Consider the following 18,601-nt stretch of genomic DNA (forward strand, 5'->3'; position numbering starts at 1 on the left):
TGCCCTTTTTATATGCACATGGTCTAAATTTAAACAGGTAAAACGAGTAAAACAAATGGTCACAATGTAGTCCATAATTGCAGGAATGGATTAACTGGACCGGTCTCATATGTCTACGATCCTAATACACATTACAAAATGGGGAAAAGGTTTATAAGAATAACAGTATAACACCCTGAATAAAGGTAGTACCAATGTTAGTAAAAATAATGATAAAAATAAATAAAAATAGAAAAAAATAAAAATACACTTCCAGATTGTTGTAGTTGTGACAGAGAATACTGAAAGGGGATACAATGGATCCGAGTGTCTGTCTCTTTATATATAGGAGACATCCACTGGGATTAGTTTAGTTTTATCATTATTTTTACTAACATGGGTACTACCATTTTCTTTCATTTTCTTTTTTATTTATACCTTCATTATCATTTTTTGTTTTATTTTCAGGTTTATTTATTTTATATCATTACGCTTTGTTCATCTACATCTTTATTCAGGGTGTTGTACTGTTATTCTTATATACCTTTTCCCCATTTTGTAATGTGTATTAGGATCGTAGACATATGAGACCGGCAATTATGGACTACATTGTGACCATTTGCTTTACTCATTTTACCTGTTTAAATTGAGACCTTGTGCATTTAAAAAGGACATTCTTATCTCAATTTGCCAACATATCTCCTGAAGAAAGTGTTGTGTATACTTATAAGTACCCTGAAACGCGTCTAGTAATATATGTACAGACGCACTACTACTATTATCTATCGTGCAATTTTATTTGGTCCAGTTATCCATCTCTTGGACTTTACATGACGATCCTGAGATCACTGCCGACGTCAGACGCCTAGCCACAAGGAGTCTGCACAGCACTATATGCATTTGCCATCCAAATACTGCCTCCACCCATCCAAGTGCCGTATCAGCTTACCACACTGACCCCTACCACTGCCGGACCATCAGCGCAGGCTTGCGCTTCCAACACAATTCTACTTGCTGGAGTTCCAGCAACATCTACAGCATTCACGGGGTCCTGTGCCTACGGACCAGCCACAGCAGCGCCTGCCAGCTCTTTCTTACGATCTTCTGTGGATCTTTCACAGCGCAGCAGTATCATCCTCCATATCAAAGCGTCTGACCCTGCAGGTAAAATGTGTCTGCAATACTAACAGATGCCTGCTATCATCTTGTACAGGTGAAACTTTGCTATTCAATGAACTGTAGACCAATACCAGGTCGGTCTTATACAGGACTGTTTTAAGTGCTGGATAATACATTATTCATTGTAGTATTGTGTACTATTCTGTTCCAATTGTTTTGTGCTAAATCCTGCCACAAGGGCCCTGTTACAGTACTGTTATTATCAATTTTATTTAGAATTGTATGGTTTTAATAAAATCTTTTAATTGAAGCATGGTGTCTCCTATATCAATTCATCATGTACCACTAACCCTGGTATTACCCTTGAGGTTTATGGTTACTCCATTTTCCCTTTAGGGAAGGTCATAAATGTACGATCAGTAGGGCTGAAATCCCAGAATCCCTGTAAGTAAGCACAATGAAAGGAGATATCCAGCCAAAAGTGATAAAAATAAAAACTTAAGTTTTATATATATATATATATATATATATATATATAGTGTACATATATATATATATATATATATATATATATATATAGCCCACCATGACTCCATAAACAGCCCCATAAACAGCCTTTTAAAATCCGGCAGAGAGCTGCAAAAGTCTGCACAAACCATGAACACCTGCACTTATTTCCTGTTTGAACTTTGAAGGGGAGCTGCCTTCAGAGAGCTGAGCAGGTCACATTGTTGGTGAAGCAGTGAATACAGATGAGGGAGGTGTGTGTGCCTCAGCAAATCAGGGACAATAACAAATGGCACACAATAAGAACAACTTCCTGCCTGCAGGAGAAGCTAAGAGAAACAGGGAATGTGCTCAGGAAAGATAACATCAGCATCCCTTTTATTGGTTACACAGCCACAGTGCCATAGATGGGTGAGGCCATGCTTGGTACTGCAGCTCAGTTTTTACTTAAAAACTAAGCATAGGCCTAGATATTTACGGCCTCGATAACCCCTTTACTATAAGAGGATACATGATGCATTTACTTTTAAAAATCATTGGGGGATATTTATCAAAGGATTTAGACTGTTTTTTCCCATCTAAATTTGTCGCACAGAAAGTCGCAGTCTAAATATGTGCGACTTTTTTCGCGACTTTTGCTGTAGAGAATTTTTAGAACATGATGCATTCTCGTCTATTTTAGACGGAAAATGCATTGGTGCTGAATTTATCAAAAGCGACTTTTCAGCGACAAGTCGCATCGGCTGAAAGTACGCCGAAATGTCAGACCACGCTGGAGCAGGTTTAAATACAGTCTAAAGCATAGATCCCGAAGTTCGTGCACAGAATTTATCAAGAGCCGCGCGCCTTTTGATTAATTAGGTGCAGAATAGACCGGCCTAACCCTCTGTAGTTTGGTCTATATTGATGCGGGAAATAGACATCTTTGATAAATCTCCCCCATTGTGTCTCTACATTGCTTACATGTAGCACTTCCAATCATAGAGACCCATTTGCAACTGCAGCCTCTCCACTCTTTTATTGCTATTGTTTGCCTAGGTAGTATTCCATACAGGGCTATTATTTATCATGTTACGTTTCCATCAGGGTAAAGATTGAGGGGGAGATTTATCAAAACCTTTGTAGAGAAAGAGTGGTACAGTTTCCCATAGCAACCAATCATATCCCTTCTTTCATTTTTCACAGGCCTCTTTGAAAATGAAAGAAGCAATCTGATTGGTTGCTATGGGCAACTGCACCACTCTTCTTCTTACACAGGTTTTGATAAATTTCCCTCTGAGTCGCTAGAAAAGGTGCAATGGAAAAAAATGTCAGCATATGAGTAAGCAATAATGAGTTGGCTTCACCGCTGTATTATCTGACCACTGGGGGCAGTGGAAACAGTCGCATCGGGGCACCGGTGCCTAAGGGGGCCCCAAGGCACATCTGCCCCATAAGAGATGGTATAATTAGTGGCACATGGAGCCCTGTTGCAGACTTTACATTGGGGCCCAGAAGCTACAAGTTACACCTCTGTTGACCGCTATCACTTGTATAGTCTGACAGGGTCGGTTTACTGTAGGGAATTGTTGTTCATGCACTTGCATTTTAGAAGTGAGTCTAAGTAAAGACAAATAATATCTTTCCAGTCCACTTTGAGGAATAAATCCACATTGATGGCATCTGTTATTGTTACTGTATTATTTCATCCATTGATCTGAACCTCTTCCAGCTACAAGACCCTGGTGACTGAACATGAAGCGTTGATGCAAAAATACTTACATTTACTGCAAATTGTGGAAACTGAGAAGAAAGTCGCCAAACAATTAAGACAACAGATAGAAGATGGAGAAGTGGAGGTTGAGCGTCTCAAATCTGAGGTGAGGAATCTCTTATATTAGGCAGTTCCAGAATTTAAATATTGAATCCTCCTCCACTGATATTCAAAATTCTATCAATGCCACGGTTGTCCATAGAACAGCTATACATTACCGTATTTTTCTTCATATAAGATGCTCCGGCATATAAGACGCACCTAATTATATAAGATAAAAATCTAGAAAATAAAATTTCTTAACCAAATACAATGTAAAGTATAGGACAGTGATCTTCAACTTGTGGACCTTGAGATGTTGCCAAACTACAACTCCCAGCATGCTGGGAGTTGTAGTTTTGCAACATCTGGATCAATCCGCAGGTTGAAGACCACTGGTATAGGAGGTAGTACTCACTTGTCCTCGCCGCTCCGGACCCGTCACCCCTGCCCTGGATGTCGCCCTCCATCGCGGTCGCCGTGTCCCCATCGCTCCGGAACGTCTCTGCTGCCGGGTATCCTCACTCTCCGTTGCCGCCATCACGTCGCTACCCACGCAGCTACGTACGCCGACGCACGTGCGCGACGACGTGATGACGATGGAGAGTGCCGGCCATGCAGGGGATCCCGGCACGGAGCAGATACCGAGGAGGCAGGTAAGGTCCCTCCCGGTGTCCTGTAAGCTGTTCGGGATGCCACGATTTCACTGCGGCGGTCCCGAACAGCCCGACTGAACAGCCGGGATAGTGTTATTTTCGCTTCAGACGCGGCGGTCAACTTTGATCGCCGTGTCTGAAGGGTTAATACAGGGCATCACCACGATCGGTGATGTCCTGTATTAGCCGCAGGTCCCAGCCGTTGATGGCTGCAGGGACCGCCGCGATAGGACAGGTATTTGCCGTTTTGGGGGAAAAAAAGTGCGTCTTATACGGCGAAAAATACGAGAGCATGCCTCACCCTTATGTCTGTGGTATGCCATGTTTTGGAACATTGTACTATATTGCAGATTTTATATAGAAATAAGTAAATATAGCACGCGATAGCGGGAACCTTATTGATATTTTTTTTGTACATTGTTTGATTAAAAGGTGGTCGGTAGAGGTACCACCATCTAAACCAGCTGCAGATAGGGAATTCAATTACATTTTATATTGTAAACAAAGAATTGTCGCCAGCATACTGTATTTTACTCTTATGCTTCAGATTTACGGAAGTGTTTGCTGCTAGAACATGTTGTAAAATGTGGCAAAAATGGAGCATATTTTACACCCTGCTTAGTAAAAAGCATGGTTTCACAATAAAGGGGGCTTAATTTATACTGCACCAGAAACTTGGATCCGTTGCCACAAAGTTTTCCAGGTAAAATGTTGTTTGGTGCAGTACAGAATGAACCACTGTGAAACAATGGTGCATCATGCTAAGTATTAGACCGGATTTGTAAATCTGCCCCAATATTATTTTTCTAACAGAATCCATATGAATCTGTGTGCTTCCTTATAAAATCAATGGTACAGTACAGGCTGATAGTAGCCTATGGGTGATGTACTGTAGATCCATAACACAAATCTCTATTACAATTGGAGACATGTTCCTTTATGCTTTCTTGTGCTTAGTTTCCACTTGTTTATTTTCTGGCATTTTTTTCTTCACCTTAAAAAATGCCACAAAAAACTGCCCTCTCATTTTGCACTCCCAAGATGCAGTTTTTGTGGCTTTTAGTCTTGGCGTTTTTTTTCTTTGGTATTTTTCATGGGGTTCTTTCATCATGTGATTCAAGGATTTCTAATGAAGTAATGGGGAAAAGCAAAAAAAAGAAGCCCTTTCTAAATCCACATCTAAATCCCTTTTGCCTTTCAGCTAACATCTGGCTGAGGCGTTTTTTCAACAAAAACAGTATGTGTCGCTGCTTTTTGGGCGTTTTTACATGCTATAGTTAGACTATGTATTCTGCTCATGACTCCTAAAGGACAGGCACCAGCATGCAAGCAGGTAAATACTATTAGAGTGCACCTATAACTAAAGTGGAACACTCGATGATTGCGCTATATTACTATTTTGGTAGTTTTTTTAGTGTATTGTATGGTGGGTTTACCAAGACTGAATGGCACTTGAATATTTGGGCCTTTGTAGAGCCTCACCTCCATCTCCAGGTCATCCTTCCATTCAAGGCTGCTGACATCTCCTGTACATGTCTAGTTTGCCTGTGTGTCGTGTGCACAGTCAATGTGCAGTTAAGACTCCTTTGTGTGCAGTGTTATGCGCCGAGCACTGCACACTTTTCATGTAGTGCTCCCTTTGTGCTGAGATAAATAGGAGGAGGACATGGTGTCATTGGGATGTGATGTCTGTGTCACAGCTGCTGACACTTTGATGTGTTAATGAGAATTATTTGATATTAAAAGCTGAAAACTTGAATATTTATGACTGCAAGATTTGGTGCTTTTCATAAGCAATTGCTGATCATTAACATCTTGGATATGGGGGCAGCTGCAACTCTTCTCAGCCAACCATATCCTGACATCTGTTGATCACTTTCAGCAGATACGTTTCCTTAAAGGGGTTAACCAGTGTTAAATAAAAATAAAAATGCTCCTGGGGTAAGGGTGGGGTGCTTGACATACATATCATGCCCCAGTCCTTGCACTCCTAATTAGCTCAGTTCGGTCCCAAAATCTTCTCTCTTCTTCCTGCTTCCAAGACAAGCACTTGAAGCAGAACCATGCAGCTTATCCCGTCACTTGGCACACACTGGAAAACTCCTTGGGGTTTTGACGTATTAAAATCCACAGAAAACTCGCATCAGAGCTTCTGTGGATTTTTCTTGTGTCAAATCCACACATTCAAGTCTCCTACAGCTACTAATTTGGTACCTGCTGTTTTAAAGGGGTTATCCACCACATTTCTTTTGAAACTGCTCCCTATCTGTCCCCAGGTTGTATGTGGTATTACAACTTTGCTCCATTCACTTCAGTGGAACTGAGCAGCAGAACCACACCAGACCTGGAGACAGATGGGGGCGTTTAAAAAAAAAAAAAAAACTTTTTTTCCTGGATAACCCTTTTAAAGGGGTAGTCCAGTGCTGAAAAACATATCCCCTATCCTAAGGATAAGGGATAAGTTTCAGATTGCGGGGGGTCCGACCGCTGGGGGCCCCCGCGATCTCCTGAACAGGGCCCCGGCTCGCTGGCTAGATAGCGGGTGTCGACCACCGCACGATGCACTGCCCTAAATACATCACTATGGCAGAGCCGGAGATTGCCGAAGACAGCGCTCTGGCTCTGCCACAGAGTTGTATTGAGGGGGCGTGTCAGCCGCTGCTTCGTGCGGTGGTCAATACGCCCCCTTCCCGCGGGCTGCCGGAGCCCCGTACAGGAGATCACTGGGGGGGGGGGGGTCCCAGCGGTCGGACCCCCGCGATCTGAAACTTATCCCCTGGATATCTCCTTTAATGAACTTTATTAAAATAACAGCCCAGCCCACTGAGTAAACCTGCTATAAAACTTGATATGAATGAATGCGAGAAATACTCTGATACCATCGAAATACGCTGCAGAAATGAGATACCATTGATTTTAATGGCACTTACATCCGCAGCATATTTTACAATGTCAAACTTCCAGTGTCAGATCCGCAGCGGATGCGGTACACATGAATAGACCCTTTAAGGAGAAATAGCTTACTGTTTAAAGGGGTCCTCCGCCCCTAGACACCTTATCTCCTATCCTTTGGATAGGGGATAAGATGTATAGGGGCGGAGTACCCCTTTAAAATAAGTTTTTAGATTTAACATATTTTTTTAAAGAGGACCTCTAGCTAACCCCAAACAATGAGATTGCATTATCATTAAACACCTTTTTACAAATACACTTTTTCAATCCCAAGATAGGTTTATAAAACTTTATAGTTTGATTAACAATTCAGGGAATCAGTCAGAAATACGTGAATCTAATTATAATAGGAGTGAATATCAAGTGATGGGTGAGATTATACAGTCCGGAGGTGTGTATAAGACATATAGAACTCTCAATGTACAACATCACACCTACTGACTGTATAATCACGCCCATCACTCCTATTATTAAAAATAAATTCACACCCATCTGACTGATACACTAAATTGTCAGATGAACTATGAATCCACATATTTTGGGTATGGAAGGGCATATCAAGAAACTGTAAAAAGGTGTGTGATCAGGGCAACTTTAGCGATTTATCTCAATTGTATTACAGTTGGCAATAAGTTCTCTTTATGTAACCTTTGGTGTTTTTTTTTTTTCTATTTTTCTATTTCACTATATATATATATATACTTGGTGAAGTTGCCCGGTTTTTCCTTCGTAATCCTTGTTGGGGAGGAAAATCAACAAAGGAGGAAGCTTCTGACTTCATATCCCATTCTCATATATGTGATTATATCCCAACCCCATATTCCATCCCCATATCCCATCCTCATATCTCAACCTCATATCTCGACCTCATATCCCGAACTCCTATTCCGTCCTCCTATCCCGTCCTCATATCTCGACCTCATATTTTGACCTCATATCTCGACCTCATATCCCATCCTCATATTCCATCCTCAAATCCCGACCTCCTATCTCGACCTAATATCCCGTCCTTATAGCCGTCCCCATATCCTGTCCCCATATCCCGACTTCATATCCCGTCCTCATATCCCGTCCTCATATCTCGATCTCATATCCTGTCCTCATATCCCATCCTCCTATCTCAACCTCATATCCCGTCCTCATATCCCGTCCTCATGTCCCCTTCTCATATCCCGACCTCATCCCGTCCTCATAGCCCGTCCTCATAGCCCAACGCCATACCCCATCCCCATATCTCAACCTCATATCCCTTCCTCATATCCCGTTCTCATATCCCGTCCTCATATTCCGTCCTCATATCCTGTCCTCATATCTCGACCTCATATCCCGACCTTATATCCAGTCCTCATAGCCCAACCTCATATCCCGACCTCATATCCCGTCCTCATATCCCGTCCTCATATGCCGTCTTCATATCCCTACCTCATATCCCGTCCTCATATCCCGACCTCATATGTTGTCCTCATATCCCATCCTTATGTCCCATCCTCATATCCTGTCCTCAGGTGGGACTGATTTGTGATGAAGATATTGTAAACTTGTTACGCCGAGCGCTCCGGGTCCCTGCTCCTCCCCAGAGCGCTCGCGGCGTTCTTCTGTGTGCAGCGCCCCGGTCAGACCCGCTGACCGGGAGCACTGCACTGTTATCACCGGCGGGGATGCGATCCGCGTAGTGGGTCGCATCCCAATCGTCTCACCTGTCCCGTTCCCCTGCTGTCATGTCCGGCGCGCGCGGCCCTGCTCTCTAGGGCGCACGTGTGCCGGCTCTCTGAAATTTAAAGGGCTGGTGCACCACTAATTGGTGCCTGGCCCAATCAGTTGTAATCACTCCCATTCCATATAAAAACCCACTTCCCCTTCCTGTCCTTGCCGGATCTTGTTGCCTTGTGCCCTGTGAAAGCGTTATAGTGTGTTCCCAAGCCTGTGTACCCAGACCGTCTGCTGTTGCCCCTGACTACGAACCTCGCTGCCTGCCCTGACCTTCTGCTACTTCTGACCTCGCCTCCGTCTAGTCCTTGTGTATCGCGCCTGTCTCAGCTGTCAGTGAGGTTGAGTCGCTATCGGGTGGAACGACCTGGGGGTTACCTGCCGCTGCAAGTCCATCCCGCTTTGCGGCGGGCTCTGGTGAAAACCAGTAACCTCTTAGACTCCGTTCCCCTGGTACGGCCCACGCCATCACCTCACTGACACAGAGGATCCACCTCCAGTGTCCTCTCCGCATACTAGTCCGGATCCTGACAAAACTGAAAATAGAAGGAGACGTGGCTTTGTGGGACTGGGTGTGATTTGCAAGCCAGACGATGCACAAAAAGGGTAGATAATAAAAGGGGTGGGGCTTAAACAGTGGGTGTTTCTTTGTGAGATGGGGCATGGAATGCGTGAAGGGTATTGCCAGACTGACACATTCACCAGGAGATGCAGAGCGGAGCTTGTGGAGGAAGGTACTGGAAGTCCCATATACTTGCATGGAACTTGATACAAAAACCCATCTTTTAAATAAGGGTGTAGCAAAGGGTTAATTAAACTATCATATATTTTTATTTGACATATTAAGTAATATATGTACCAGGTATTATTGAAATATCTCCAGCCGTACGAAAGTTATGTGAGAACATACATTTCCCATAGATTTCCATGGGACTTTAAACAAAAACCCCGACCCTCATAAATGGGGGGTAGTTAAGGGTTTAATTAACTATCCTATATTTTAAGTGGCCATATAAGTAACATGTGACCAAGTATTATCGAAATATCTCCAGCCGTTTGGAAGTTATGCAATAACATATATTTCCCATAGACTTGTATGGGACTTAAAACAAAAACCCCGCCCCTGGCAAATGGGGGTGAGTAAGGGTTAAATTACCTATCCTATGTTTGTTGTTGACATATAAGTAACGTGTGCCAAGTTTCATGTTAATATCTTTAGCCGTTTGGACGTGATGCTGATACATATACACACACATTTGAGTTTTATGTATACAGATGTGGTGAAATGCAGTTTTCAGTCTGGCCACTAAGCTTAAAAATAAGCTGACTCTTTCTGACCAGCAGTCTACTCTACCTGATCACTCACCAGCAGTCTACTCTGTATCATCACAGATCAGAGTACATTGCAAGGTGACACCAGTGTATAGATCTGCATTGAAACTTGCTCAGGAGCCCCTTCTCTGAATCCGCTCAAAACCCTGGGCTGGACGGTTCATTGCACAACAGACTGTACAAGATCCCAACAGTTCCCATTGACTTTTAATGGTGTCCACCTGGTATCCGTTTATTTGCAGAATTGGAGCGGGGAAGAAAACAGCTTGCAGTATTTTTTTTTCCCACTCATGTCCTGCTACCTGAATGGATTCTGAAATGGAGCTCCCAAACAGAGCTCCCATGCAGAAGTGAACTTGGTGTAAGATGGGGTCAGCCATTCACAGTAGGTGATGGTCATTGCTCAGCGCCTCACTCTCCTCAGAGCATAATGACCTCTGCACAGATCACAGAGCATGCCTAGAAATCTCTCCCATAGAAGTGAATAGGGTCTGCTCCAGGCTAATGCTGCCTGTATCCATGGGGCTTTCTCTATAAAGTGTCTTTCTAAATGCTGTTAAAAATCACTCAGGTAAGATGGCTGCCCCATAACGATGTACTAAAAAGGAAATAATAAAACATTTATAATTCGAAATAAAAAAAAAAAGAACATGTTTCAGTATCTGGCTCTAATCTGGTAATACATTCGCTTTAAAGTCTTCTTCATACATACATTTTATTTGTGGCATTTTCTAGCTTTAATAAAGTTACCTCTAAAAACAGTATTTTTTTTTTTTTTTGGTTGTTACATGTGTTTTTTTTTTTTTTTGTTATAAGTCGTATTTGTCATAACTGCCTAAAATTGAAGCTGCACTGAATTTTTTTTGTGTGGGTAACAAAGACAATTTTTCTTTTAGGCTGTTTCATAAATCAGCCCTGATGTATCTTACTACCTGAATTTTTTTAGGTGCTTTTTTCTATGGCAATTTTTCTATTACAAATCATGTGATTCATAGATCATTTGGTTTCATGATTTTTTTCTTTAAATTGCATAATTTGCTATGTGAAACAGTGTCACAAAATCCAACACACATTTACACGTGTTTTTTTAAAAGAAGGGAAAAATATATATATATTGCAAGTCTGTAGGAGAGAAACACCACAAACTGACTAGGAAAATGAGCTACACCTAGAGCACATTGCATTTGGTAAAAGAAGCGCCACTGACCCAAAAAAATGAAGCAAAAGTAAAGAAAAATTGCAAAAAAAAGTATTGTTTGTTTAGCCGCTGTGTTTTTCAGGCAAAAAGTACAGAAAAAACATCACAAAAAAAGTTTTTTCAGGACTCACTATACTCCTGGTTTTGGCTAAAACTACTGACCAAAATACTACATGTGAACCTAGCCTGAGGGGGGTTTCACATACAGCATTTGCATTTTGCTTTATCTGTGAAAAGATGTTATGTGAAAGTCTATGGTGAAATATTAAAGACATTATAAGCAATACACTTTTAGCCGCAGCTATAACCTGCAGCAGGAATCTTGCAAAAGTTCCACCTTAGGCAGGTTACTCATGGGTTTTACAACCACCACGGCTCAAACTCGTATCGGTATGATTTCCAGCCCCATTTGGTACCATGGCCATTCTGCTGTAGCAGAGTTCTGTTGATTTCAATGGGATTCTGCTACACTGTGCACACGGTTGAAATCCGGATTAGACATGTCTATTCTTTCTGCAGATTTTGCAAGGAAATGCATTGCCCTCTATTAGACAGTAAATTTTTGAGCGGTCCTAGTGCATGGTGGAACTTTCAAATGTGCGGGATGTCCACCCATGTTTTCTAGGCTGACTTTCTGTACATTTTACTACCATGTTAACATATCCTTTGGCTTTGTTCACAATACAGAATGTCTGCACAGAAAATCTCCATGAGGACACTACACAGTCTGCAGGCGCTGGCACAATATGCTGTCTCCTAGATTATGTATTCCTTGCGGTGTCTCTGCTGCAGCAGAATTTTTGTGCAGACATTTTAAGTGGAATTCTGCACCGAAATTCTGACGTATGAACAAGGCCTTAGGCTCAAAGCTTGCGGAATTCTGCCGTAATTGCAGTGGAATTTCTGTGTTTTCAGAACACAGTATTGTGCTGAAATTCAAGCCCCGTTGATTTTAATGTAATCAATGGACAGTAAATTCCGACTGAATTTTTTTGTGGCATTCACATGGAAATTCTGCCGTGTGAACATACCCCTACTGTAGATTTATGAAATTTGTCTAAAAAACATAATGGCCGAGTTTAATTAAGGCTTAGTTCACGTCAGCATTGTGCTCCGTCCCGTTTGATGTCTGTTCTATGCAATTTTTTTTGTACCAAACAGACCCTGAACGGGTCGGGCGCAACGGACACTGCCGGGTCCCAACGGATCCCATTGAATTTTAATGGGGTCCGTCGGGTTTCTGTCAGGTGTCAGTTGTTTCATAGGAGTATTTAATGGAGAAAAAATTCCGGAATTACTGAAAAAATTGTTATTTAGGACTCAGCGAACAGAGCTCCCCACATCAAAGCTCAACGCTGATGTAAGCTAGGCCTAATCTGTCTAAAACAAAAAATGTCTGATTTGTCCTTAGCAACCAATCACAGCTCAGCTTTCATTTTACCAGAGCAATTTGAGAAATAAAAGCTAAGCTGTGATTGGTTGCTGTATATTTACCATTGCCTTCCTGACATTTTATTGGCTGTAATTTGCCGCAAAATGTTTGCGCAGTTAGTTTTTGCACAAACATTTTGCGCAATTTTAGATCAGACACTTTCAGCAAAACTGACTGTGAAATGCAGTGAATTAATATTGACATTGCAGTGGAAAATATTTATCATGTGCGCCTTTATTCAAAATATGCAAATAAAGTGCCCAAGCGTTAAAACATTTTTAAAATTCTTACCACATCTGCCTTGCCATAGAAAAGTGTCATCCTTCAGCAAGATTTTTGTCTGTGCGCCTTATTGTTAAATTAGGCACAATTTTAAACAAATAATTTCTTTCCCCGTAAAATAACAATTCTTTAATACTTTGTAAGGTGCCATTCTTTTTGGAAATATATTATGGATTTTAAAGTTTACAGCTGGGCATTACTGTTTGCCTTGTTCATAGAGGTGGCCCTGAACAGTTTAATGGTGTCTATACTAACAGTATTTTGTAGAGACAAGCTTTTGGGAGTCCTCCTTTTACCAAGTCAAAAGGATTCTATGATTCATCATATATTTCTACGAGAAATAACCGAGTAGTAGCACAACGTGTATCTAATACTATAATAATTTTCATAAATTTCATGGTGAGCGCAAGTACTTATTCAGACAGGCAAGTCAGGAGAGCTGACAGGTCCTCTTTAAATAGTATTTATAAAATTACTGAACTTTGTAATTGATAGAAAGACCGTATTAAAATATTGGTTGATAGATAACAGAGTTCTTATATTTGTGAAATATTTTATTTTGTTTATTATTTTCTGCAGCTGATTTTGCTACCCATTGACTTCAATGGGTAGGAAAATACGCAGCAAAATACGGCGCGTGTGACCCTACCCTTAGGGTACGTTTACACGAGCGGATCCCCAGCGTACATTACGCTGCGGATCTGCCGCTGAAGGACCTCTGTATGCTGACTTTACAAATGCCTGCTTGGAGCGGCAATACGCCGCTACAAGCAGGCACACTGAAGCAATGTGCGAGGCGCTGCGCATGCGCGGTGTACTCACACACATCGCTGCTGCTCCCCCTGCTCTATGAGCTATGCCGAGAGCTGCCGCGATGTGCGAATATACTGTGCATGCGCACGCAAACTCGCACATCGCAGTGTGTCTGCTCATAGTGGCGTATTGCCGCTGCGAGCAGACACCTGTAAAGGCAGCATACAGAGGTCCTTCAGCGGCGGATCCGCAGCGTAATACGCACTGGGGATCCGCTCCTATGAAGGTACCCTTAGGGTGCGTTCACACGCCAGTGGCTAGCAGCGAGTTTCCCGCTTCGAGTTACGCTACCATTGTTATAAATCCGCAAAGTCCACAAATCTGACACTATTGCGGGCTGTCTGTGGACCCATTCAGATCAATGGTAGCGTAACTCGTAGCTAGTAATTGCGCGTGACCGCACCCCTAATGTGTATTTCTTTCTAAATATTTCTTGTAGATTGCATCATTACTTAAGGACAATGAGCGGATTCAGTCCACTCCAAGCTCTGCAGCAAGTGCAGAGGACACCGACATCAGGAAAATAAAGAAGGTAAGCTACGCTGCGTTCCCTCATTGTCCATGGCAGTGTTTCCCAACCAGGGTGCCTCCAGCTGTTGCAGAACTACAGCTCCCAGCATACTCGGACTGTCTGGGCATGCTGGGAGTTGTAGTTTTGCAACCGCTGGAGGCACCTTGGTTGGGAAACACTGGTCTATGGACTGATCCAGCCATGAACACTGTATACTCACTTATGTATACCATTTGTGTGCACTGTTTACAGGTGCAGAGTTTCTTACGCGGTTGGCTATGCCGGCGGAAGTGGAAGAGCATAATCCAGGATTACTCAAGATCTCCGCATGCAGACAGCATGCGCAAGAGGAACCAGGTGGTGTTCAGCATGCTGGAGGCTGAGGCAGAGTATGTGCAGCAACTGCATATCCTGGTCAACAACTTTCTGCGCCCTCTGCGTATGGCGGCCAGTTCTAAGAAGCCTCCAATTACCCACGATGACGTCAGCAGCATCTTTCTCAACAGGTAAACATTAATATACGGCATTTTATAGTCTACCTTGGTGTACTTGCTCTGTATAGTACCTTGATGTACTTGCTCCGGTTTTATTATAGGACGCGTTGCTCTTGTTTTTCATATTAGCTACATTCACACTATGTTTAGGGCATATGGCTGCCGAACCCAGTGGAGATACGGCAGCGGACGGTTTTTAAATTTCCCTGCCATATCCCCTTAACGTACAGTGAATGTAAACTTAGATTGAACAAAGTCTCTGTGTAGACTGTGTAGACGCCCAACTGTGGATATTCACCGTCTCCACATTAGATTCATATATTAACAAACATGGGCTGTATACTTATTCAAATGAATTCCAGCACTCACGGTTAGAAGGTTCATATTTTCTTGTTTATTTGGATCTTTTCTGTAGTTTTAAATCATCTTTACACATGGGATGTCGGCACACATCCAGTCTAGCAGAGGTCTTAACTCACTAACTGGGAGCCATCAGGGTCATGACGCGACGATTCGCGGGACCTCCCCCTTACTCAGGCGTCATGCGTGAATGTACCATGGTCGGCTCATTTTTGCACCGTATACAGTTTTGTTGCCGGACTGAAAACCATGGTCTGCCGCGGTTTTCAGTCCGGCAATAATACTGATGCAGTGCAAAAATGAGCCGACCGGAGTCACAATCTGACTACAGCCAGCTCATTTAAATGAATGGGATGCGGCAGGGGTCCGGCAGGGATATGGCAGCGGACAGTTTTAAAATTTCCCTGCCGAATCTGGCAGCCGTTTGCCCAAAATGTAGTGTGAATGCTCCCTTACTGACATTTTTTTGGTTTTACCTTTTTTTTTTTCTGCAGTGAAACCATCATGTTTCTGCACCAGATCTTTTATCAGGGTCTAAAAGCGAGAATCTCCAGCTGGCCCACCCTGGTTTTGGGTGAGATATGGTTTCTGGTTCTGGTAGCATCATCTGGTGGATCCCCAGTCTCCCTTAATCTCTGTCTTTTGTTTTGTGTGTCTTTCTTTCTTTAGCGGACCTATTTGACATTCTTTTGCCGATGTTAAACATTTACCAAGAGTTTGTGCGGAACCATCAGTACAGTCTCCAGATCCTGGCTCACTGCAAGCAGAACCGAGACTTTGACAAACTACTGAAACAATATGAGGCCAAACCGGACTGTGAGGAGCGGACTCTGGAAACCTTTCTCACATACCCAATGTTCCAGGTCTCTGTCAGTAGAAAGAACAAACTGCTACTTTGTGTTTTTTTTATTTTTGCACACAGTGTGCCTCCAGCTGTTGCAAAACTACAACTCCCAGCATGCCCATAGAGCCAAAGGCTGTCCCAGCATGCTGGGAGTTGTAGTTTTTCAACAGCTGGAGGCAAATTATTTTATCAGATTCTCTTGTACTTAAAGGGGTACTCCGGGTGAAAAAACTTTTTTTTAAATCAACTGGTGCCAGAAAGTTAAACAGATATGTAAATTACTTCTATTTAAAAATCTTAATCCTTCCAGTACTTATCAGCTGCTGTATGCCCCACATGAAGTTATTTTCTTTTTGAATTTATTTTCTTTCTGACCACAGTGCTCTCTGCTGACACCTCTGTTCATGTCAGGAACAAATCCCCATAGCAAACTTATCCTACTCTGGACAGTTCCTGACATGGACAGAGGTGTCAGCAGAGAGCACTGATCAGACAGAAAAAAATTCAAATAGAAAAGAACTTCCTCTGTAGTATACAGCAGCTGATAATTACTGGAAGCGTTAAGATTTTTAAATAGAAATAATTTACAAATCTGTATAACTTTCTGGCACCAGCTGATTTTAAAAAAATTGTTTTCCACTGGAGTACCCCTTTAAAGGGGTTTCCTGCAGAAATATTTATAAATATAATATTGCTTGGTGGGGGGGAGGGTTCAGCAAAACTGAAAGCACTGACAGTGAGGAACGGCCTCATCAGGGTGTAGAAAGCTTTTTTTATTACCCCCCCAACCGTGAGCAGATATGGCCTCCTACATTTGTTTTGGCTGCCCATATGGCTGCCCACACAGGGCATCGCCTCATTATGCAGATTACATGGGGAGTAAAAAAGGACAAAAAAAAATAGGTTTTATTATATTAGAATTTGTCCCATTATGTTTCATCCCATTTGTTATTTGGAGTACATTTTATTTTTTGGATGGGACAACCCATTTAAGACCGGTTCCAGATGAGTGTAATACAGCTGCATTCTTGTGTCCGTATTATGCCCTCAAGTCCCGACCATGGGCCATATAACCAGAATTGATTGCATCACCGATGCCTATACTGCTTTTAGTTAGTCATTGGACCTGCAGTCGGACTTGGATTTTAGTAAGAAGCTAAACCCAAGTATAATGGGACACAATCTCATATTGGGGAGAAGATCAGAAGTAATGGGAGAAAATATTATCTTACGGAAAGAGTAGTAGATGCTTGGAACAAACTTCCAGCCGATGTGGTTGGTAAATACTTATGTTTATCTCAGGCAGGCTTACATTCACTTACCTTGTATTTACAAACCACATTAGCTGGAAGTTTGTTCCAAGCATCTACTACTTTCAGTAAGATAATATTTAGTAAGATATATATCTATCCTAAGAGAAAACTAAAAAGTAACCTATAGAAGGATAGACTAGATGGACCATGTGGTCTTTTTCTGTAAACAATATACTTTATTTCTAGGATTTGTGGCCTTAATATGGACCCAAAAAGCTCGCCTGAATCCGGCAATAGAGAGATGATAGAGGGCTGTTTCAAGACTGACATCTGGTGGCCAGATGTCAGAAATACATCGCATGTATTTTAACAATTTGCAGTTTATTGTAAAAGGAAACTCTAGTTAAAGGGGTACTCCACTAGAAAACATTTTCTTTTAAAATGAACTGGTGCCAGAAAGTTAGACAGATTTGTAAATTACTTCTATTAAATAATTCCAGTACTTATCAGCTGCTGTTTACTACAGAGGAAGTGGAGTTGTTCTTTTCTCTCTGACCACAGTGCTCTCTGCTGACACCTCTGTCCGTGTCAGGAACTGTCCAGAGCAGGAGAGGTTTGAGGGAATTGCTTCTTCTCTGGACAGTTCCTGACACGGTGTCAGCAGAGAGCACTGTGGTCAGGCAGAAAGGAAATTGAAAAAAAAAATAACTTCCTGTGGAGCATACAGCAGCTGATAAGTACTCGAAGGATTAAGATTTTTAAATAGAAGTAATTTACAAATCTGTTTACCTTTCTGGCACCAGTTGATTTAAAAAAAAAAGTTTTCCAGTGGAGTACCCCTTTAAAACTGTTGTTTCTAATGTGAAATATTGATGTCTGATGTCAAAGCACTTTTGTTTGGATTTCTACGTAACAAAATAATTTTAGGTATTGCCCTGTTGCAAACTAATAGTCCATTAAATATGAAAGAAAAGGAATGTCCAACGCCAACTCGTGACAAAGGAACTTCTTTATTCAGTTGGAAACAGTAGGAACTCAAGTAACGTGACGCGTTTCAGCCCGTAAGGCCGTGCAGGCTGAAACGTGTCACGCTACTTGAGTTCCTGCTGTTTCCCATGGCAACTGAATAAAGAAGTTGCTTTTTCACGAGTTGGCGCTGTACGTTCCTTTTTCTTTCATATGTTATGTGGACGAGTCCTGGTCCAGTCCGAGCGCAAGTCCAAGGGTGAGCTAGATACATCTGTTTCTAATAGTCCATTAAAGCATTGTGTGATAACAGTAGACCAGTGTTTCCCAACCAGGGTGCCTTCAGCTGTTGCAAAACTACAACTCCCAGCATGCCTGGACAGCCTTCGGCTGTCCAGGCATGC

The 18,601-nt window shown here is 42.2% G+C and overlaps 1 protein-coding gene across 2 annotated transcripts in view; it reads left to right on the forward strand.

Annotated features, from left to right (window-relative positions):
* The window catches only part of RASGRF1 (Ras protein specific guanine nucleotide releasing factor 1), an 86,939-nt gene that overhangs the window by 23,716 nt on the left and 44,622 nt on the right, over positions 1-18,601 (forward strand). For both annotated transcript variants that reach the window (XM_056571560.1, XM_056571561.1), the window contains exons 3-7: positions 3,317-3,464; positions 14,209-14,301; positions 14,533-14,786; positions 15,629-15,708; positions 15,804-15,997. In XM_056571560.1, coding sequence (XP_056427535.1) covers positions 3,317-3,464; positions 14,209-14,301; positions 14,533-14,786; positions 15,629-15,708; positions 15,804-15,997 — 769 coding nt within the window. The remainder of the gene's footprint in view (positions 1-3,316; positions 3,465-14,208; positions 14,302-14,532; positions 14,787-15,628; positions 15,709-15,803; positions 15,998-18,601) is intronic.

This window comes from Hyla sarda, chromosome 4 (genome assembly GCF_029499605.1).
Source record: "Hyla sarda isolate aHylSar1 chromosome 4, aHylSar1.hap1, whole genome shotgun sequence".
NCBI lineage: Eukaryota > Metazoa > Chordata > Amphibia > Anura > Hylidae > Hyla > Hyla sarda.